Genomic DNA, 23,400 nt, shown 5'->3' with positions numbered 1-23,400 from the left:
AGGCAGATTCCTTCCCCTCTAAATCTCAGTCCCCTCGTGTGTAAAGTGGAGAAAACTGTTCCTCACTCATGGAGTTGCTCTAAGGATTGATCAAGGCAAGGCATATGTTCACAAGGACTGTCTGTGCATTGGGATAGCACAGTTGGTTATTTGAGAGGCAAACTTCTTCAATATTCTACGATAAAATAGAACCAAATTTTGTGGAAAGGCAGTCAATTCAGTTGAATTACTAAAAAGGCTAGGTGACTAAAAACACTGGTTGACCTTTTTGTTTTGTAGTATTACACATGCCATTTGACAGATAAGGAGAGTGAGATTCAGGAAGACAATGTGAGGACTTGCCCAAGATGCCAAAGCTGGTGAATGTCAGCGCTGGGGTACATATCAGCCTGGGATTCTCTTCTGGGTGAAAAGCGCAGTCACTCGCTGTGCCTGAGTCCTGAGCACACACACACGTGCACACACACACACATAGGACACCTGTATACATACATACGCAGATGCATGCAGACGTGTGTGTGCATACATGCAGATACACAAAACACAGGCACAGAGGCAGGCACCTTATATGGCCTGTATCTTTATGCATTTGCATAACTGAGCTGCAGATTGAAATATGAAGGGTTTTTCTTCCCCTTAATATTTGTTAAATCTCCTTAAGCCCAGCTCATGTTTCCTTCAGGGAAGGCACCAGTCAATTCTCTAAAGAACAGAGGGAAATGTTTGTTTCCCTAGGTGCATCTATAGTCTTCTCTTGCCTAGTAATTGGTGACATTCTTTCAAGAACACCATCACACCGCCCTCTCTTTTACCTGATCATTCTAAGTATCCCGCATTAAGGCTTTTTCTCAAATCCTTTTACTTTTGACATCGATTTTGCGTATCTGATATAATATCTGTTGGACTTCTCATAATGAAGGAACACTCAAAAGTGGCCAAAAAAAAAGCCTCTTTGTAGTCTTGATTCTGTCTCTTGTCAACTGTATAACTTGACAAAAGTATTTAATCTTTCCGAATTTGAGTGTCACCATCAGTAAAGTGAGAGGGTTGGACCAGGCGAGTTCTAAGAAACCAGCCAGTATAGAACTTTGGGAGCTCTGTGGATGTCAGCTGTATTTGTACAGCAGCCCCGATGGCATCATGTCTCATGGACCACCTGATTCTGAGAAATGGAAAAAAAAAAACACTCTGCTCACCTTCCTGGCTTGCTTATAGTAAATGTTCAGCATAACAGCAGCATGCAGTTCACATCTATTCTCCTAGAAGGAAAGGGATGAGAAGATAGTCTTCCATTGTAAAAAAAGAAACGAAGTGAGAGGACGATTCGAATATTTCTAATTTTCTTCCTGCTTGGTAATTGGAGCCCAGAAATCCCTGTGGAATCTTTGACAGAAGAAGGGTAGACATTCAACAGGAGGCCAGGATCTTAGACGTGACTGGCCTGTCCACCCTCACTACACTTCACAATAGATTAAAATCAGAGACACCGACACCAGCTAAATAAACAGGTGGAGTGGGTGTGGTCTCCTGAGTCTACCATTCCAGTCTGGAGACTAGCTCAGTTTGGGGGATGCTTCTGTCATCGGTCTTTCATCCATGCATGTTATGTAGAGTAATAAGTGCTCTCAGATAAACTGAATTATTTAATAGCAAAAACTGTCACCTCAATGGTGCCCATGAACAATAATTCACTTTGACCATCCTGTCAACCTGAAGACTGATCCACTGCCCAAGTCCTAAATAGCAAATAATAAAAATGGTACCTCCAGTGAGTTTCAAGGGGTTGCCGTGCCATCTGGTCTAAGCAGGAATCTTTCTAGGATCTATTATCAAACATCATTACTATGGAGACACTCTCATTACTTAATGTGTAAAGCCCTGGGTCATACGGAAATCCCATTTAAGCAGCTGAAAAAAAATAATCCTGCTAGGTCAGGTTTGACCCAGACTTCATGTGAAGACTTTGAGAAAATCAGAAAAACAAAGAGGGAAGAGGGTGTTAGGGATTTGGGAGTTTTCATTTTTGTCCTGTTTCTTGTGTGACTATAAAGATTCTTAATTATCCTTTATGTAAAAATAGAAATTGACTGAGGTTCATGAAAAAAGCTGAGGTTTCCTGAGAAATGGTAGGTACAGTTACCTCTAAGGAAGTTGGTCTAAAACCTATGTATAAAATTTCAGCCCACTTTCTGCTTAAATAATGTTACCATTTAGTGCTTGTCTACTATGTCAATGAAAATAATCAATAAACAATCTATAACAAAAATAGAAAAGAGTTTTATTTGAGCCAAACTGAAGACTATAGCCTGCAAGACAGCTTCCCAGATTCCTCTGAGAAACTGCTCCTGAGAAGCATGTTTTTCAGCACAGTCTTATATCTCGTCAGAACAAAGAACATTATACAAGTCAGGGATACATTTCTTCAAGGTTTCAAGAAAAAAAAGACAACAGACCAGCATGTTCTCAGCAAGTCAATATGGCCTTGGCACCTGGGAAGAGAGTCTTGTCATCCAAGGAGGACCAGCATTGGAGTGCCAGGAAGGGAGGCATTTAGGTTTTATTTTTAACATGGACATTCTTTACTTCTGGTCAATGTGCCCTTTTCTTTAATAATTAAATCAGATATACAATGTGTGTTTAATGGGCCACAAACAGGTTAGGGCATTGGAATGGATGACCTCTGTTTTTGGAACATGGAAGTGTTCCAAAACACTTCCATGTTTTGGAACATGGAAGACCTCTGTTTTTGGAACATGGAAGTACTGAAGGGTCCTCTGAAGGACCTTTCATTTTCAGCAATACATGTCGACTTACTCTCAATGGCACTGCTATTTGAAATTTAGAGCTCTGGCTTTAATCCAGTGAAACATCTGCCTTAGAGTACATATTAGATAAACTGGGTAATTACACCAACTGGGCCAGAGCTCATTTAAGAGATCTAATGCTTAAGACACACTGTCTAATGGTCACGTTCAATTCAGTAGCTGCTCTTCCTTGCTTTGCATTAGATATCAGGAAAGTAAAGCTTCTTTAACTTTTTATCAGAGCCTCTATCAAAACTGCTCTCACTGGATTATAAATTAATAATTTTATTTTTTACCTTTAAAGTATAATATTTGAAAAGTATTTTTATCTTTCCTTAGAGTTAGAGTTATTATTCAAGATGTCCCTTACTATAGTTAAAGAAAACATGATAGGGCTCCCCTGGTGGCACAGTGGTTGAGAGTCCGCCTGCCAATGCAGGGGACACGGGTTCGTGCCCTGGTCCGGGAAGATCCCACATGCCGCAGAGCGGCTGGGCCCGTGAGCCATGGCCGCTGAGCCTGCGCGTCCGAAGCCTGTGCTCCGCAACGGGAGAGGCCACAACAGTGAGAGGCCTGTGTACCACAAAAAAAAAAAGAAAACATGATAAATTCCTACTTTAAAGAAAAGGAGTTTTGTTTTTTTCAGCAAATTAATTTTTTTCAGTGTTTTCTTATTTGCTTTGACCATCAGAAAGCTTAGTCAATTTTTTTTGTCCAAGTATTCAATATTCACTCAACTTACGTGTCTGAAAGTGTCCTCTATTTCTGCTTTCTTCAGATATTTTTTGGTCCTATTTTATCTTAAAGTAGTTTAACTTTATTAATAGGTACAGATCTGCTCAAGTCCTCTTGGAAGTAGAAAGAGTCTAAATTAAAATACTTTTTTTTAACAACAGCAAATCTGTCCTGTTTACCACTATTTCTCTAGTACCCAGGCCAGTGTTTGACAGTGATAATAATTTGTTGACTAAAGAGTGAATGAATTTCGGTGGGAATCAGTGTTTTCTAATCTACACGTAACTGGATTAAAAGCCTGTTTTCCCTATATCATACTGCCATGTCTGATCTAGAAAAAATCTATATAAACACACACATACCCTCATCCATACATATGCCATATTTCAAAGAGTTTCAGACACATTTAATTCATATATAATATACACAGAACATACAGATATACAAATGCATGTAATTGTACCCACATAATACATTTATTTTTGCATATGCAAATTGGATATGCAAATCCATATTTTAAATTGCATTTTCTGTCAGTTTCCTTAGTGGAATTTGAGTGTTTTTTGGCTGGTTATTATGATCCAAAATGAGAAAGAGGAAAAGCAGAGGGCATGAGTAACAAAGAGGATGACGATGAGTTCCATAAAGAAACTATTTATGGCAGATATTCTAGGGCCATATTGGTAGGTAGATAAAGCAAATCTAGGATATCTATCAACTTTAAAATGTCAGTGGTAGCAGAATAAAATGTTGAATCAGGTAGCTTCAACTCTTAGTTTCTGAAAGAGGCAGGCCAGCCACACAGCGGTGAGAGAACAAGAAGGCGGGAGAACCAAGCAATTATTTTCTGGCCCCTGGCTTTAGCTAATATTTCTGAAAAGAATACTGGCTTGTTGGGCTGTTTTTCTCTTAAATTGCTTATTACAGAATCTTGAGGAAAACACTGTACCAAAGGCTTGGGAATGATTCAGCGTTTTTATTTGTAAGCCTGGAGTCACATCTCTAATGTGGTTTGGAGGAGAGGCAGCAGCTCAGCTCTGCAAACAATGCACCATCACTGGATCCAGTAGCTCTTCTGTTGGCTTCGGTTGCTGCGATGTGAATACAGTTTTAGTTGTTGCTTCCAAATCAATGCACGAGGTATTGAGGGGGGTTTCTTCCCAAGGCGGGAGCCTTTGTACACTGTTTCCAGTGGGGGAAACATTTCAGCGTAATCCAGCGAGGTGGAAGGAGGAGAAAACGTAACCAATCCCCCCCAAAACACACACACACACACACACACACACACACACACACACACACAGGTGGAGGAGCCTTGTGAAAGTGACTTGCAGCATTAATTCTTGCTGTTAACAGCCTTCTGTCTTGATAAAAACCTTGTCATTCTGACTCCTGCAGTGAAAAGCCACTTGCCTGGACCAACAGGCTTTGACAAAACCCAACAGCCCGTGCCTCTCTCCTGCCTTGCCTGTGCCTGTTCACATCTGGCTGGGTGTTGTCTCTTCTGTCCTGAGAAAGCATCTTAGACCAGAATCCTGGTGCAAAAAGGAGCTTACTGATCAGCTAGTCCAACCTTGCTTTTTTTTAATAAATAAGAAGCTGAGACCAGAGAGGAAAAGAGTTTCCTCCAAGGTCACACAGAGCCTGTTTCAGAATCCAGGGTACTTGCTACACCACATAGCACCGCTCTTATTATTCTTTCCAAGTTGGCATTTATGGAACCAGCACCTTTGCCCTTATTCCATGCCTGTCCCCTGATGTCACCTAAGGACCTCTGGGTTTCTTGATGACGTAATGCTTCAGGATTAAGTGAAGCAAAGACCACAACTTTCTTGGGCCAACAGTTTAGCAGCATTCAAAGAAGTGAATGGCCCTGCTCTTGATGAATAGTTGTTTTGTGTTCACACCAGCCTCACACGGCAACCCTGTGCAGTAGGTATTCAGGAACCCGTTTATGAGATGGGGAAACAGAAGTTGGGATTCACGCTTGGACCCATAGGTTCTGGTTCCAAGGTTGGTACTCTTTCCATCTTGTCACACTTGTGCATCCCAGAATCTAATGCCCGTAGGCCACAAGCTTATTACTTTTATTCCTCGTACTTTGCTCTTGCCTTAGGGCTTGTGCATAAGTTTTTTCCCCTGCATGGAAGGCTTTCCCTCCATGTCCGGATGTTCTCAGCATTAAGGTCTCAGCTCACGGGTCACCACCTCAGAGGACTTTCTGTACAACCCAGTCACTCTTTATTATACTATCTGACTTCAGAGTCTTCAGAGCCCAGATCAACATCTGAAATGATGTTTGTTCATTCGTTTTACTTGATTACTATCAATCTCTCCTTACCAGAATGGACATTCTATGGGGTCTTATTTGTCTGCAGTTTCAATGCCTAGAACTGTACCTGACATGTAAATGATGAATAAATATTCACTGCAGATACGAATGGTACAAATAAAGTTACTCTTTTAACCACTGCATTCCCTTTGAAGAAGAGGTTTATTGGTTATTTTACTAGGGATATTGGTTCAGGTTAGAGGTTCAGCCTAGGCTTATGGGACAAAACAGTGACCTGAAATACTTTTAGAGATCAGACCTATAGACGTAACAGCATTTTCTCCATGCCTTAACCAAATAAGGAAAATAGGCCACAGACATTGATAATGAGAGGGGAGGGGATATTTTAAAGATGCTTTATATTAAAGAAAAGCATCAAACAGCTCCATTACAGGATTTTTTTTTTTTTACGAGAGATGAAAAATCCACTGACGAACAGACAAATCTGATTGTCAACACCCACCTTAGGCAGCCTACCCTTTAAAGGAAGTGTTCACGTGCAGTCAGGGAACAGATGCTCCATCTGAATTCCACTAAGGAGCTAATCTTCTTGTCCAAAACCGATTTCACTACATATAAGATTCTCACTTCTCTTTAAAAAAGTCTCGGGCTTCCCAGGTGGCACAGTGGTTGAGTCCGCCTGCTGATGCAGGGGACACAGGTTCGTGCCCCGGTCCGGGAATATCCCACATGCTGCAGAGCGGCTGGGCCCGTGAGCCATGGCCGCTGAGCCTGCACGTCTGGAGCCTGTGCTCCACAACGGGAGAGGCCACAATGGTGAGAGGCCTACGTACCGCAAAAAAAAAAAAAAAAAAAAAAGTCTCATTTATCTTTTCAACAGCACCAAAGAGAAAGTTAGTTGAGGCTAGCCTTTGTTTCCAGGAGATGAATCTGTGAGGTGCCCAAGAACATGGAAATCATCAAAGCCTCTTTGCTGTCAGTGCAGAGCCCTGTTTACTGGCAACTCAATGAAAATCACAACAGAGAGAAGGGACCAGGGACGAGCAGATGAGGTGCACCCTGAATGATTGCAGTCACTTTGTATTGTGCAAACCGAGGCCATGATGAGATTTCTAGATACCCCACTTTCATCACCAGTTTGCTGGCAGATCAACTCACAAACCCCATGATCAGAAGAAAGTCCCTTCAAGTGGTCCTGAGACCAGGAAAGCAGTCACAAAGCAGGGGAGTTGTCTTTGCCCAAGAGCTATCTAGAGTCCATTCCGTTCTCTGTGCAGAGATTGATGTTTGCCACAGTATGAAGAAAATCCCACTTCCCCCCAGGGCTGACATAAACCACTAGTAGAGGATTTTCCCAAAGAGTAAAAGAAAACCAGACTCTTTAGGAAGAAGAAAGGAAGTAGGGTCATCCGTTCATTCCCTGAAAGAGCATTCAATATTTTATACACGGTAGCATATGAAGGGGTTTATTTTAAGGAGGTAGGTTATTTCCCAATTACACTTTTCATAAAGTAATGTCAGATGAGCTTAGATTTTTATCAGATTGGATTGTTGCTGGACAAACCACAGAGGTTTTTTTCTCTGGGAAAAATGGGTCAAGTAATTGCAATAAAGTGAAAGAGTTTAAATCTCATAAGCAAGTCACTTAAACTGTGAGCCTTCGTTTCTTCATCTTTAAAATGGAGAAAATCATACCTACTTTACCAGATTGCTGGGAGAGTAAGTGGAATGTGTGTATTGACCCATATGCATGAAGGTAGTTAGGCACTTCGTAAGAGAATCTGAATTTATAGTTTAATTGCTGCAGCATCTTAAGAGAATCTAGATCGTCTTTGTGCTCCTCTGCATGTGGGGCAACCTTTGATACACATCTACCGTTTATATAAATTTCAACATTTTCCTAGGACATGATGTTGATTTTTGTTGTTGTTGACAATTACAGGGTTATTGCTGCCCAAACAGTTCCTCCAAGGCTCAGCTTCCCACACTCCAGGAGGCTAACTCAGACACAGCTGCTGGTATTTACAAAGAGTTATCAGAGCCCTCGGTCCAGTCTTGGAATCTAGTGTGCCCACATACTACCCACTTTAACTAAACCATCTAAACTAGCAGGAGGCATCTACACTTGCTGAGTATCACTTCTACTTTTTGGAGGTTTATTTCTTAGGTGCTCCAGCCTGCAGGCAAGATGCTTCTTTATTGCAAGAGCCTGAAATTCTGTCAATCCTACAATCAATAAAGGGTAAGAGGACCCTCTGAATTTCAAGACTCAGCCTGACTTGGAGTGATTTTGCAAAAATAAAGCTTGGGGCAAAAACCACACGTGACTAATTCTGTCAGCCCACAGTCATTTAGGAGCCCTCAGCTCACATAGAGGAATTCTTTAAAAAGCAATCGAGTTTCAGCTTTAAACTGATTCATTTGGCTAATAATCAAACTTGCATGGAGCTAGAACTCCTTAGTGGATCCGTTTTTCATTTTGACAGCGGCTACATTTGCTGAGAAATATTTCTGTCACGTTAGATATTTCTTGTGCTGTGTTATCCATCCTAACAAGGTCCATAATGACCTAAACTATTAAGCATTCTGTTTCTTTGTGGAAAATTTCACCCAGGGGTTCATTTGCTTCCAACAGGGTTGAAAGTTATGCGCAGAGAGTGAGCTGCCTTCAAGTGTCCCTTTCAGGATTGTCACATATCACCTTTCCTTAACCGCCCAAGTATGGAGTGAAAGTAGCACTGGTCCTGTGGGGCAGAACGGCCCATAGCTATCTCTGGCTTGGAAGTAGATGGTGGGGATGATTAACGGGGCCTGTATAGGTGTCCTCTCCCTCTAAGAACAGGCCAGAAGTTCAAGTCACAAAGCTACAGCAGTCTCGAACTCATATTACTTACAACATGATGTTGATATCCAATGCATCTCTCCAAGGAAATAGAATGAAAACTAGAGATCAGTCAAGTTGTCTCTAGAATAAAGGACATACTCCTAGCTGTGGGTGTCCAGGCACAGTGGATTTTAGGCGTGGGGTCTCCACACTAATTCTGATCCCCATGACTTAGTAAAGACGGGCCTCTTGATATATGACCAGGCTTGCTCTCAGGCCGTTGGCTGCAGGGGACGAGGGCAGTGAGACTAGAGACCATCAGAAGGGCCCACAGCCCGCCACCCCCAAGGATAACTAGCCACACCAAGAGACTTTGTCATAATCCAAATACATTTTAAAGAAGGCTTCAAGAATGACACTTCTTAGAAAGAACTGGTATGCTATCAAGGTTCGAGTTGTCTCATGACAAAGTTTTACATGGATTGAAAAGACAGTAAGTAATCACTTCTTTTAATCACTTCCTATTAAGGATAGGTGAAGGGTTGTACAATTGTGTCCCCCAAAATCAATTCCGCTAGTGTGGAAAATGGAAGACATGACCTAGAAATGTCTTTGGAAGAGCGGATTGTTGGTGTTGGTTTACTCGTGTGACAATGTGTGATGTCAGCCCAACGTGTTCATTAACAAAAGTGCCCAGAATGAGGATGGCGAAAGACCTTCCCCGGTGCAGGCAAATAAGCGCCTCTTGGAGTTGCGTTCAGCTCCATGCACTGCATTCTAAAAAAGAAGGCTGTGTACATGTCAGTCCCAAACTCCCAATCTATCCCTTCCCCCTACCCTTCCGCGTACACGCTGCTCTATTTAAAATAGGTAACCAGCAAGGACCTACTGCATAACACAGGGAACACTGCTCAGTATTCTGTAATAAGCTAAATGGGAAAAGAATTTGAAAAAGAGTAGATACATGTATGTGTATAACTGAATCGCTTTGCTGTACACCTGGAACTAACACAACATTGTTAGTCAACTAGACTCCAATAGAAAATAAAAATTAAAAAAAGAAGAAGCAGCAGACTGCTCAGAGGAGCATGGCCAGACTGAACTTGGAGCGAGGACTGAGGGTGAAATGAGAGGAGCCAGCATCAAGTACCTGAAGGAATGTCATGTGGAACACGATTAAACTTACTCCACATGGCTTAAGGAATGGGACCCGGACAAATGAATGGACCTACCAGCCCAAGCTGACAGTCAGAGCTGTTAAACTGTGCATTGTGAGACTATGAACTCCCTAATAGCTGAGACTCTCAAGTGTGGCATGGGTGACTATTTGGCAAAGAGATTTTAAAGAAATTCACATTAAACGGGGAGCTGACGTGGGCAGGTTCCGAAACCCTTCCAGTGCTTTAAGTTCAGGTATTTTTCTAATCCCCACACATCTCATTTGATAGAAGCAAATGTTTGTATTCTTTCCCTGTGCTTTGGCAACTCATAGATCTAGAAATTTGAGTGAATTATGTTTTGAGATCTCTGTTGATAAGGAATTATCTTGCAATATACTTGGAAGAAAAGTTGCTGACATCTTCTACTTTGCATCAGAGAATAAGTATTTGGCCAAAAAGTTCGCTCGGGTTTTTCTGTCGGGTGAACAAAAATTCATCAGTTGAATCAGTTCTCAGTTTGTTCTCTTAAAATTAGAAGGGGTAAATTAGCTGATTGCTAAAGTTGCTTTCATTTAAAATATTTAGTAATTTTGTAAGAACCTTTGAATAAGAGAAATGGAAATACACAACAGAAGAGTAGAACTTGATTTATAATTATTGTATATCGGGTTGCAAAAAAAAAAAGTGATAGCTATGGAAGAGAAAGCCCATTCAGTAACAAATTAGCTTGTTAATCTGTTTGAAGAGAACAAATCTTTGTGCTCAGAAACTAAAGAGAAACAAAATCAAATCAACCACACAGGAAAAAAGGAATAAAATTTCAGAAAGAAATTATGCCCAAAACAATGTCTACAGAATGAAGAAAACCACTGTAGTGCTCTACCTTCATGGTTATTGATTTGTATATTACATGAGGCTGCTGAGTAACACTTATTGGGCTTAGAAGATCTCATGAAGGCAGTGTGGTTGCCCACAAATATCATCCTAAATCCATCGTGTAATGCGCCCGGAAAGCATCCTCATCATTCTCATTATTCTCATAGTTGGAGGATAGTCTCGCAAAATAAAAATGGACTAATTATAAATAAATGAATATCTAGAAGGAATTGAAAGTCAGTTTCTCCGATTAACAAGATTCTCTAAACTGCTTTCCATTACAGAGTTGTGATAATTTAAGCCAGTTTCCCAAATTCTAGAGTGAAGAGCTAGATGCAAACCAGGATGTTTGATTCAAATGGTTGGCCTTTGACTACTGGAAATGAAAATAACTTGCCACACTCTAGAGATTCAACATCAGCCATAACCATGATGCTCTCCCTTACTGTATTGTCTTGTCTCCTGGGTTTAGTTGGTCCCCAGGAACTCGAGAAAGAGCATATGGCTGACTGCCAAAAACATATCATAGCTAGAAAATAAATTAGAAGACAAACATTACTGATGCTGCAACATCATTTTTACAGTCCTACAAAAAAGACAACATTGCATTTCTATAGCATGGGGCATCAGAAGAATTCTCAGGTTCAAACTTTGAATCAGTGTGTGACGATCGATGCTGTAGTCCTCAACTCGCTTCAGCAAGACATCATGGGAAGTAAAATGTTCCCTGGGCTGTTAGATCAAATCCCAACTCAGCCACTTACTGACTGTGTCATTATTTTAGAAAGTCACTTAACATCTCTGAACTTCATCTGTACGATGGGATTTATGATGCGGTTACTGTAGGGATTAAAAAAGATCAGGTATGTGAAAAAAGTTAGCTCAGTGTCTGACATTTAGTAGACACCCCATCATGTTCTCTCCCTCTTCCTTTCTTCCTCTCCTTTCTTCCTTTTTTCTTCTTAAAACCAAGCAGCTCGGGGAAGCTGTAGTGGTAACGGCTCATTCAAACAGAATATAGATTCTGTGCAATCAAGATACTCAGATCATATTGATTTACTGCCTTTCTTCTGACAAGTAACAATGATGGAATATGGCACATCTGTCTGTAAAGGGGTTTGCAGTTTTACAAAGGACTTGGACATTTCCTCTCCTGCTCCTTACAATAGCTCTGTGATGTGGGATTTAGGAAACTCTTCTGATGAAGAATTGAGGCCCAGGAAGGTCAAGTGTCTTGCCCCCAAACAAGCTATTAGAACCAGAAATTGACTTAAGTCTTCAGACCCAAATGTCCATTACACCCCAGCAACCTCTATTTCTAGTTCTTAAAGTTCTCCCTGAGGCCAAACCCTGAGCATCTCTACAAATGAACACCTGGTTTACTTTAGCTGCTGTGTACTCTGCAGGTGCCAAGCCCAGGGATTGCCTTTCTTGATCAATTAATTGTGCTGACAATGCCCTTGTTCTCATGCTCCAGAGTAGGGCCAGGGCAAGTACCATTATATCAGTAGTTGAAGGGATGCTCTGTCTACTCTCTGTGATTTTAATGATTAGACTACTTTTGTAGTTATATTTAGGAAATCCAGTATGAATCAAGGAAACCATTTAAAAAGCCATGGGAGGGATTAATCAGATACAGCTTGTTTGTTATCTTCCCATTGCTGAAATCCATAAAGCTGAAAGGAAGGATTCTGGGATAAGAGGATCCTTTGTTTGGGATCCTATAAAAGGAAACCCACCAACCTGCCTGTTTCTTTGCTAATACAGAAGAGAGACTTGAAAGAATTACACAGCATCCAGTAACCCTGAGCTGGCAAACATACCAGCAAATTACTCTCACCTCTACCATCACATAAAAGATGCTCCAGGTGTGTGTGTGTGTGTGTGTGTGTGTGTGTTTAATGCCCCACTGCTCTTTGCAAGGAGCACACTTTTAAGTATAGTCCAGGTGGTGATGAATGAAGGTAATATCTCTTTGTCCTTTTCCAAGACAAGGTAATCGTGCCTCATACATGGCAGTCAGGGGTCATGTTTAATATTTAAATAACATCTGAGTGGGAGATTAAAATTTATAAAGAGCAGTGAGATACCAGGGAAAAGATGGGAAGCCACTTCTACTTTCAAAGGCAATAAAACAGATGGGCCTCCCAGTCCAGACTTAAGCATTAAGATGTTTAACATTCCTTATAATGTTGGAAGCCTACGGAAGGAAATTCTCCCCCTCTCTCTCTCTCTCTCTCGCATGCACACGCACACACATTTTGCATTGTACACTTACAAGTCATAAAGTTAATTCCAGAGGGCAATATTAGATTTTGTTTTTAAAAACCGAGAGTGTCACCTTAGGACCCAGCATCTTGACCAAGTAATTAAATAATGATGGGGAAACGCAGTAACAACCCTAGGTGGAGGAAAATAATGATAACTACCATGCTAATCATTACCTTGAAGTATCCTCAAACACTTTGCAGAAATGATCTAATTATTCCCTTGCACATCCCTCATGGGAAAGGGGTTATTATTTCCATCTTGAAGACAAATACAACATCTACTCTCAATTTGTGTGTCATTTCTTCTCAGAAGCTTCATTATTTGTTTTCTTGTTTGTCTCCACAGTATGAGACTTGGACACCCCAAATTAAGTAATTTTGCAGAGTTAGAGGCAGAATAATCTGTGTTTCTATGAATGATTGATTAAAATCTAGTGTTTTCCAAACTGTTTTAATCATACCCCCTATGAAATGATAAAATATTTACAAATAGAGATATTTTGAAGGCTCAGATACAAAATAAATATAACTAGAAAGTCTAGTGCTTTTTCTGAGCTTTCCTGGGGTACATGCAGTCCCCCCTTTGGACTGGGAAGCGGGGAGAAAATGAGGTAGAGAAATCATTAGCACGGTCCTCTTCTTCCTACCCCCCTCAAACAAGGACTGACAATTGCAGCTCTCACAGTGAGTTCCACCTGGAGCTCAAGTGGAGGGTAAAAGGGAAATGGGAAGAAAGGTGAAAGAAGTGAAACTGAGAGTCAAATCCATTTCACCTGCCCTCACTAATCAAGGCCATTTTGAGACTTGCAGGTCCTCCAAGTAGCTTAAACAATAAGATGTTGGCCCAAGTTGTTTTAGGAACTTGGAGTCAGCTGTGTCTAGTTGGAACTGAGCTGGTTAAGACTGGGTGGGACCGCTGACCCTCCAACTGGGCATGCGCGGGTGCTCGCTCAGTGACGTTTGAACATGCTTAGTTACGCCTGCGCAGAACCAAGATTACCGCACCTTTTTCCAATCGCCTTTCCCCATGCTCCCCACACCCCAGACCACTCTGCTTCTTTATTCGTCATCCCATAAATACCCGGAACCCTCTGCTTTCATAGAGGGAGCTTTGAGGTTTGTTCTCCCGTCTCTTCGCTTGGCTGCCTTGGGGAAAAACCCTCTCAGCGTTTTGGCTTGCTGTGCTTGGGGCAAAATGAACCTGGTTCAGTAACAGAAGGAAAAAAGAAGAAGTGGAAGGAAACAAGAAAGGAGTAAGTAATAGAAACACTGAGTGGCTCTTCCTGTATGTCAGTGCTATGCCATAGGATGCTTCCAAAGGGGCTGTACTAATTTGCTAGGGTTGCCATAGCAAAATACCCCAGACTGGCTAGCTTAAACAATAGAAATGCGTCTTCTCAGTTCTGGAGGATAAAAGTCCAAGATCATGGTTTTGGCAGGTTCGGCTTCTCCCAAGGCCTCTTTCCTTGACTTGGGGGAAGGAAGGGCCACCTTCTTGCTGTGTCCTCACGTGGTCTTTCCTCCATGTGCATGTGTCCCTGCTATCTCTCTGTGTCCCAATTCCCCCTTATAAGGACACCAGTCAGATTGGATAAAGGGCCACCCTAACAGCCCCGTTTTCATTTAAGCATCTTTTTGAAGGCCCTATCCCCAAATACAGTCACATTCTTTGACTGGGGGTCAGGCTTCAACATGTGAATTTGGAGGAGATACAATTCAGTCCATAACGTGCTTTTACTTAAAAGCGTCTTCTACTTTCAGGCACGGATGATACTAGAAATATGTAATAACCATACAGCGTGAGCACTGTAGGAAATGGTTGATTATAAACTGAGGGACACTAAAAGTTTTTTTAAGAGTTTATTTGAGCAAACATGGATTCACATCAGGCAGAATCAAACCAAAAGTGGTTAGGGGCACTCTGCCGTTAGGAGCTGGGAACAGTCTCTCATAGAGCAGACTCAGAAGTGAAGCAAGGAAACTGAGTAGCTCTAGCTTAAGCAGTTGCCTTACTTAGGAGAGCCTAGGTAGGCTGTTTGTGAATGTTGGTTCCTCGGTTTCATTTTCTCAGATACAAATGTATTTATAGGAATTGACTCTGGCTGAGGTTTCTGCTTGCTTACATTCCGTTACTAAGGCATTAGAGCCACTCCCGTCTAATGGCCTCCTTGGTCAATTACTTTAACATGGTCAAGTAGTCTCTTTCACTCTAGTGTGTCACTCACTTTTCCATCAGCTGACCTGAGTCAAGTCCTCTACCTAGTTCGTTTCCAAAGGTGAGTCCATCGTCTGCTGAGGGCTTCTTCCCGAGAGCTTATTGGAGACCTTCCAGAGCCTCAAAGATGAGGCTACTTTCTCTGCAGATCCCCAAAGTTTATGTGCATAATAATTCTGACCGTGCACTCACTGAAGAGTGAACCATTGCCTCTTCTTTCGTCCTGTAAGATGACAAGTTACAAATCCAGACACTCCTCGTGTTTTGTGAGAGGCACTTTTCCCTCAAAGCTCCTCGGATTTAAGAGGGTTTCCCAGTTACGTGCTGCTTCAGAGGGCCTCACCAAGGAGTGTCTCACGAAGAGTACGCACGTTTGCCCCATGCTGGCAATCTAAGATTGGGCAGACAGCTGGGAAGTGTGACAGCCTCACCTGCTGCCAGCTGCATTGGTTGGAGGAAGTGGATCCCTGGTGACGAGGTTCGGGGAGGTGGTAGTGGTGAAACAAAGTCTCAAGGAGAAGTTCTTTCCAAAATGGCTACAAAACACGTAAATATACACTAGCCACCCCTTCAAGAAGAGGTGACATTCAGTAGCTCAATTTTAAAATATGTGAATGGGGATTATATCACATTGTAAATGAAGTTTCCATTTTAGAATACTATTAATTTCCTGGCTCCTTTAAGTAGTAAGCTTTGTGAATTTACTTGGCAACATTGTTATATGTGTGTGTGTTATGTAATTAAGTAGTTACATAAAGTCAGTGGAAATTCATACATGCATGCACGTGCTGGAGATTAGACCAAACACTAAGGACACAAAAATGAACAAACTCCTGCCCTTGACAGGCTCGTGGTCAAATGGAGAAGGAAAGTGAACAGGCACAATCTAGAGACTGGTTCTCAAATTGAGCATGCATGAGAATCACCTGGAAGCCTTGTTCAAACACCTCCCACCTCACCCACACTCCCCTAGTTTCTGATGCAGCGGGGCCAGAAATTTGCATTTCTGAAAAATTCCCTTGTGCTCCTGCCTCTGTTCAGGGACCACAGTGATCCAGTGTTAGCAGTGTCGAGGGGGGCGCTATGGAAGCCCCAGGAAGTTCCCAGAAGCCTGGAGGGCAAGGGGCGGGAGGGTGGTGGTCAGGGGAAGTTTCACAGGGGCAGTGATTTTTTTTTTTTTAAAGGATAAGGAGGGAGGGATTAGGATATACCAAGCACGTTTAGTTCTAAAGGACAAAAGTAGGAGAAAGTACATTACATACAGTGTTTTAGAAAATGCAGATAATTCCATTTGGCTGGGATGAAGTTTGAGTTTGAAGTAGTTGCAGGCGATGAAGCTGGAGGGCCCTGTTAGAACATGGTCCTATACAGGATCATATGGCCATGAATCCCCAGAGCCAGACTCCAAGCTGGAAGGAAAGAATCCTGGTAGAAGAACTGTCAGTCATCTTTCATTAAAGGAGGCTTCTTTCCAAGCCTGGCACACGACTTTCCTGCCTTTGGGGAGAAATCCTTTTCATTTCTATGAAATGACAATACTCACGGGAGGTGACGTGGGAGTAGAAAGTATGTGTTGATTGCATATAACCGGAACTGGTTGGGGCTTAAGGTTTTGCTATTGATCTGTGAACCACAGCGAGGGGGCATGTCAGTACTTTAATAATGATTTGGTTGATTATGATTGACTCTTGGAAAACCCAAAGCTTCACCCACCTCTCAAGGGAGGGCCAACAGGCCTAGGAAGGAGAAAGTGGGAGAGAGGAAAACCCTGATAGCACAGATTTTGATGAAATATTCTTCATTCCTTTCTCTCTAGGGGAAGATGATGACGACGATGAATGTGGGGAGGAGAAGCTGCCCTCCTGCTTCGATTACGTGATGCACTTTCTGACTGTGTTCTGGAAGGTTCTCTTCGCCTTCGTCCCCCCTACAGAATACTGGAATGGCTGGGCATGTTTCATCGTCTCCATCCTCATGATTGGCATACTGACGGCTTTCATCGGAGACCTGGCTTCCCACTTCGGCTGCACCATCGGCCTGAAGGATTCGGTGACCGCGGTAGTGTTCGTCGCGCTCGGAACCTCAGTGCCAGGTAATGAATACATCCCTGTGTGATTCCCCCGGGAGTGGAAGCTCATTTGCTTTCCTGACCCTTTTGTTCCTACAATTTCAAGTGCCATGCTAACAAACCAGGCCTATGAAAGACAAAAGCCCAGAGCCGTGCATAATGTCACTGCCAGAACATCATCATGGCATTTCTCAAGGTTAGAAAGCTGGTCAGTATCATCATGACAGGATAGCATTCCCAGAGGGCCTGCCTGCACGGAGAGAGCAGATTGATTTGATGGATAGATTGATAGGTCAGCTTCCCATTACAATTAGAACTTTCAAAAACACAACTACAGAATTATCTTCAAGAACAAAATTTCTGTCTTCTACGTATTTAGTCAAGTTTGGATGAAGCGCTGTATTTGTTGGGTAACTAAGATAAATACTTAAGACCTGATGATTCTCTTGACCCAAACATTAATGGGAGTAAATAGAAAACAGACATGGATCAGAACAGGAAAAAGTTATCCTGGGCAAAATAAGCAGGCCAGGTGGACATCCCTTCATGCATTCCCGCTAAGCTGAATTTTTCTTCCAGCCTGCAACTGTAGCTCGTTATGTGTACTCGCTCTTCTAAGTAAGACCTCGTCCTCCTGAACATAACATTGAGAGCAGTAATTTTCAAACTTTGATGGGCATCAGAATTACCTGGGAGTTTGTTTTTAAAAATGCAAATGCCTGAGACCCACAGCCAACCTACGGAGTCAGAAGGTCTAAAGAAGGGCCCAGAAATGTGCGTTGAGCTCACAGGTGATTCTGATACACATCAGAGCTTATTGTAACTGAAGTTCTGGACCTACTTCCCGTCACTAGCTGACATCTTGAGAGATGTGTAGTCTCAACTTAGAGCAACGAGACTTGCATCTCTACCAACAGAAGGTCAATGACAAGGGTTGCAGTGGGCTTGGGAAAAGGCAGGAATTGAGGGGAAATACAGCCCTGCGGATGGTGCCGTTCCTCTCCCACTTTCCCACTTTGCCACAGCCTTAATGAAAATGCTGTGACTTCTGCTAACACTTGCCGTAGTTGGCAACCTGGCTTTTGAGTCTGAAAGCAAGCACAGTTTAAACCATGTGTCTCTTGACTGAAATCACTGGCTGTTCTTCTCAGATATTCATTATCTCAGTGACTATGGATAGATTACTTCTCTGAGCCTCGGTTTCTTCATTTAGGAAATAGGGACAACCATATTAACTTGCAGGATCAGGGTAAGGATTGGAGAAAACGCCTATAAAAATATATAGCTAGGAAAGCATCTGGGACGTGGAATTCAATAAAAGAGCAGCTCTTGTGATTATGGTGTTGAACGGCTAAGGAGGATCTGACGAGTACGAATGTGGACGCCTCGCCCCTTGAGAAACGAAGGATGGATGAAAGGTCCAGATATATCCTGGTGAGCTGTGGCACATGGTGTATTACAACTGATCGACTGTTTAGGAGTCCTGATCATGCTGGGCCCAGCATGGTTTTGGGGGTCCAGCTGAGTTAATGGAGGAGCTGAGGGATTTCGAGAGTGTTCTCCCTGCCCGCCTTTGCAGGGCTGTACGGAGTCTTCCGGTTGACTGCTGATCAACCGGGGTCGATTGATTCCCCCTCAACCCCGGCGGTGTTCCAACAGGTCTATATTTGGTCTTTATTTTTAACTTTTTCCCAAAATGACCAGAAATGTAGCAAGCAAGAGGAAAAACTTAAAGTATTCGTATTACGTTGCTTTGTTTAGAGAACAAGTATACAACCACAGGAACTAAGCATCATCGTTAGCCATGGCTCTATCAGAGGTTACTCTAGGAAAATGTCTGGGGGAGCCTTCTTTCCTTAAGGCTTAAATGACTATCAAGCAGTGCTCAAGTTAGTACACACGCTCGGCCATGGGTTTAACACTTGAGGAGAATGTGTGCAAATTATGGTAATGAAGGCAAACTTAGGTCTCACGACAGTTATCCAAAATTAGCCTGCCTTTCTGAAAAGTCAGCATCCGAAGTCAGATCCTACCGAATGCATCTCTTGCTTTAAAAGGGATTTTAAACATGTTTTCCCTACATGAAATCCTTGGGCCTGAAAATGTCTTGGGGTGTTTTTCTCTTTTTCTCAACTCGTCATACCAGTATCTCAAAGCTGGCTCCTTTTTCTATATACCAATCTGCCAAAATGGCTCTGTATCTCTTGTATTAATGAACCCTTTTGAACAGTATGGAAGCCGTAGGATTAAAATCTCTTGTGTAACATGAAGTGTGGATTACAGTGAACCTAGTGCTCGGAGTCATTTGTTCTGCCATTTAAAAGCAGCTCAGAACCCAGGTAGGGGTATCAAGAGGTAAGAAAGCCTGTGGGATAATACGGCGAGTCATTAGTTGTCAGAATGGTTTCCCTACACTGCCGTAAATTCTTCCCATTGGGAAACAGATTTCTTTGCTCTGTTAGTGGGAGAATTCCTATAATTTGCTGCAGTATTAACTGTGTAGCGTACTCCCCAAACAATATATTCACAGATAATCTCAGATGATCATATCTATATAAACCTCCCCCCGCCCAAAACGGCCAACTGTTCATTCAGCATTTTGTTCAATATTTCTGACTTTATTCTTCAACCCTGATGCTTCAGAGCATTGCTTTATTTTTTTTATTTTTTTACATCTTTATTGGAGTATAATTGCTTTACAGTGGTGTGTTAGTTTCTGCTTTATAACAAAGTGAATCAGTTATACATATACATATGTTCCCATATCTCTTCCCTCTTGCGTCTCCCTCCCTCCCCACCCTCCCTATCCCACCCCTCTAGGTGGTCACAAAGCACCGAGCTGATCTCCCTGTGCTATGCGGCTGCTTCCCACTAGCTATCTATTTTACGTTTGGTAGTGTATATATGTCCATGCCACTCTCTCACTTTGCCTCTTCAATAAGTGGTGCTGGGAAAACTGGACAGGTACATGTAAAAGTATGAGATTAGAATACTCCCTAACACCATACACAAAAATAAGCTCAGAATGGATTAAAGACCTAAATGTAAGGCCAGAAACTATCAAACTCTTAGAGGAAAACATAGGCAGAACACTATGACATAAATCACAGCAAGATCCTTTTTGACCCACCTCCTAGAGAAATGGCAATAAAAACAAAAATAAACAAATGGGACCTAATGAAACTTCAAAGCTTTTGCACAGCAAAGCAAACCATAAACAAGAGCATTGCTTTATTATATTTCCTGACTTATCAGGGGGAAAAAAAGATGCTGTTGTTCTCAAGTGACGAAGCCCAGTTGCTATAGGCAGAAGAAAAAAGAGAACTAATTCTCTTCACTTACCCCTACCGTTCATCTGTATTGGTCCTGGGGCCCAGCTCTTTGTCTAGGCTGAAGTCTTGACAGTTTTCCTAAGGCAGAAGGGTTCCTGGCTAGTGTTTGGTAAACTGCTTCTTCCTGGAGGTGAGACTTAAGATTCTTAGATTGTGAGGGCCTTATGGGCATTGAAAACCTTCCCTATTAGTCCTCCTGCCTCAGGGCAGGATTCAATATCTATGTATCTCATTAATAGTATATATTTTTTTTTAACCATATTCAAAATCTTGGAAAAAAGAGCTTATGACTTTGCAGGTGAGACAGAGCTTCTTCGTACCAACTGGTAGTGAAATGTTCCATTATAATCTACTGGCAGAAAAGGACTCCTGACCACCCTCAGGTGTGCCTATAAGAGCTTAAAGACCCACAACTGTTAATAGAGGAACAGCCTCTTTGCCTGAATGGCCCTTCTACAGAGCCGCCTGTCTGGAGAAGAGAGGAACAGTCTCTTCCCACCTCTCAATGTTGGAGAGAGCCAGAGCCTGGTCCCCAGGCCTCTTCTCGGTCCATGCTCACCCCCTGGGCCATCATCCCAGTATCCAAGGCTTAAGCGCCATAGATATGCCAGTGAGTACCCAATGTAGCTCCCCAGCCTCAACTTTTCCCTGCGTTCTAGATTCATATACCAACCGCCTTCCTATATCAAGGCTGGATGTGTAATTCACAGCTCAGAATTACCATATCCAAATAGAACTGTTGGCTTCTACTGCCCAGCTGCCTTATCCTTCAACCAAACCTATTCTTCCCATATCTCACCTTTCTCAGGAAAACAGTATTATCTACCCAGGTGTTCCTGATTCCTTTTTCCTCCTCCCCAGTGAATCCATTCATAACTCCTGCAGATCTCCCCTCTACAGTATATCTTGATCAGACCCACTTAGCTGTCTCTACCACAGCCATGCTAGTCTAGGCAGCCATTCTCTCTCATCTGATCCCTGCAGTAGCCCCCTATCTGTCTCCATGCTTCTGCTAGAGATTGTTTTAAGATGTAACTCAGACCACATTTCTCCTTACAGTTTTCCAAGGCTTCCTCTTTCACTTAGGATAAACTTCAAAAGCATAAATCTGGCTTACAAAGACCGAGTGATTTGGCCCCTTCCTGTGTTTCTGTTCTGTTTACCTCCTTGCCCACTGCTCTTCAGCCCCACTGGCCTTTTTCTTGTCCTTCATGCACCAAGTCTATTCCTTCCTCAGGGTTGTGCTAGCTGTCCAAAGTGCTCTTCCCCTTCATGTGCACAAGACTGGCTCTTTGTCTTCAATTATATCTCATCTTAAATGTCACCTATTCAAAGAGACCTTCCCTAACCACACGATGCAAAGTGGTCACCCAGTTTTCCTGTATTATATCACCCTATTTATAACTTTGTGGATTTTTTGGTTTATTTGTTTTGGAGTGTTATTATTGGCCAGCCCTCCTCACTGAAATGTAAGCTTCATGGGAGCAGAAACCTTGCCCTTTCCACTGTTATATCCCTGGCCCCCAGAATGATGCCTAGCTAACACATAAGTAATGCAATTATGTTTGTGCATGTGTTTGTGTATATTATAAATTAATGGACAGTCATTTACACATGAGTATGAATTGGTTTGTCAGATTGCTTTCTTCCTAACACCTTGTAGATTCAGCTAAGAATTAAAGTTAGAATCAAGGGAGATGAACAGCTATTTCTATAGTGTAGCTTATTTTTGACGAGTAGAATATACCTGAGTAGGTTACTGTAGTAAGAACGGTCAAAACTAAACTTCAGAGCACTAAGAGTCTCAGAGCAGAAAGATTTTTTTCTCATTCATAGTTGAGTCTATGGTGGGAACTGGGGAGGAAGATAGTGTTTTCCCTCTTCATTCTTTTCTCTCCTATGATCTCTGCTTCCAAGACCCAGAACTCAGTTCAGTGCTGTTAAAAACTTTAGGTATTCTTGGGGGCTTCCCTGGTGGCGCAGTGGTTGAGAGTCTGCCTGCCGATGCAGGGGCCGCGAGTTCATGCCCCGGTCCGGGAGGATCCCACATGCTGCGGAGTGGCTGGGCCCGTGAGCCATGGCCACTGGGCCTGCGCGTCCGGAGCCCAAAAAACTTTAGGTATTCTCTGTGAAGTGCTAAATAGGCATTTTGCAGTAGCCAGTCATAGGTTCATAACCATGTTATTATCACATTGCTTCTCTGGAAAAACAGGCTCAAAATTCAAGAGAAAAAAAAGTGTAAGAAGGAACACTTCTAGCCCAGCCTTTTCTGTAGCAGGGACCACCTGTAATTGACATTCTTTTAGCACATAGTCATTTACTTGAGTAAAACTTGTGTGTATTAAGACAAGCTTCTACGTCATATTCCAAATATGGATTTTTTTTCTTTCATCTCTTGCTCCTTTTCAATCAAGTCAAATAGAAGTGAGCATTCCTCCTGAATTACGGAGGAAACTCCGAGATGTTGATGAGTTGGGAATAGTTTGACCTAAGTCCTGCCTTGGTCTTTCTCCATACATCTTGGTTGGGCTTGTGCCTGAAGCTCGCCTACTGCCCACTTTTTCTTCCCTTTACTGGTTGTTTACTCTTGGGACCAGAACAGTTTAAAACTTGGGTATTCTAGGCTGCCCCTTAACCATTGGCATTGTCAGACTTCTGTTTGCTTGCAGTGTTTTGAATATGCTTTGAGTTCTGTCAAGTAGGAATTATTTCGCCCTAGATTTTAAGGCATGGAGGAGTAGGAAATAGACAACTTTAGGGGGTTTTCCCTATTTTGTATATGGAATCTCTTTAAAAAATCTTTCTTTAGGGGCTTCCCTGGTG

At 42.3% G+C, this 23,400-nt stretch overlaps 1 protein-coding gene across 10 annotated transcripts in view; it reads left to right on the top strand.

Annotated features, from left to right (window-relative positions):
• SLC8A1 (solute carrier family 8 member A1) overlaps positions 1-23,400 on the top strand; it is a 344,617-nt gene that overhangs the window by 282,366 nt on the left and 38,851 nt on the right. For all 10 annotated transcript variants that reach the window (XM_032652088.1, XM_032652087.1, XM_032652082.1 and 7 more), the window contains one exon: positions 16,994-17,269. In XM_032652088.1, the coding sequence (XP_032507979.1) occupies positions 16,994-17,269 (276 nt within the window). The remainder of the gene's footprint in view (positions 1-16,993; positions 17,270-23,400) is intronic.

This window comes from Phocoena sinus, chromosome 13 (genome assembly GCF_008692025.1).
Source record: "Phocoena sinus isolate mPhoSin1 chromosome 13, mPhoSin1.pri, whole genome shotgun sequence".
NCBI classification, from domain to species: Eukaryota; Metazoa; Chordata; class Mammalia; order Artiodactyla; family Phocoenidae; genus Phocoena; species Phocoena sinus.
Note: the sequence above shows the minus strand (reverse complement) of the source record. Positions and strands in the feature narration are given on the sequence as shown.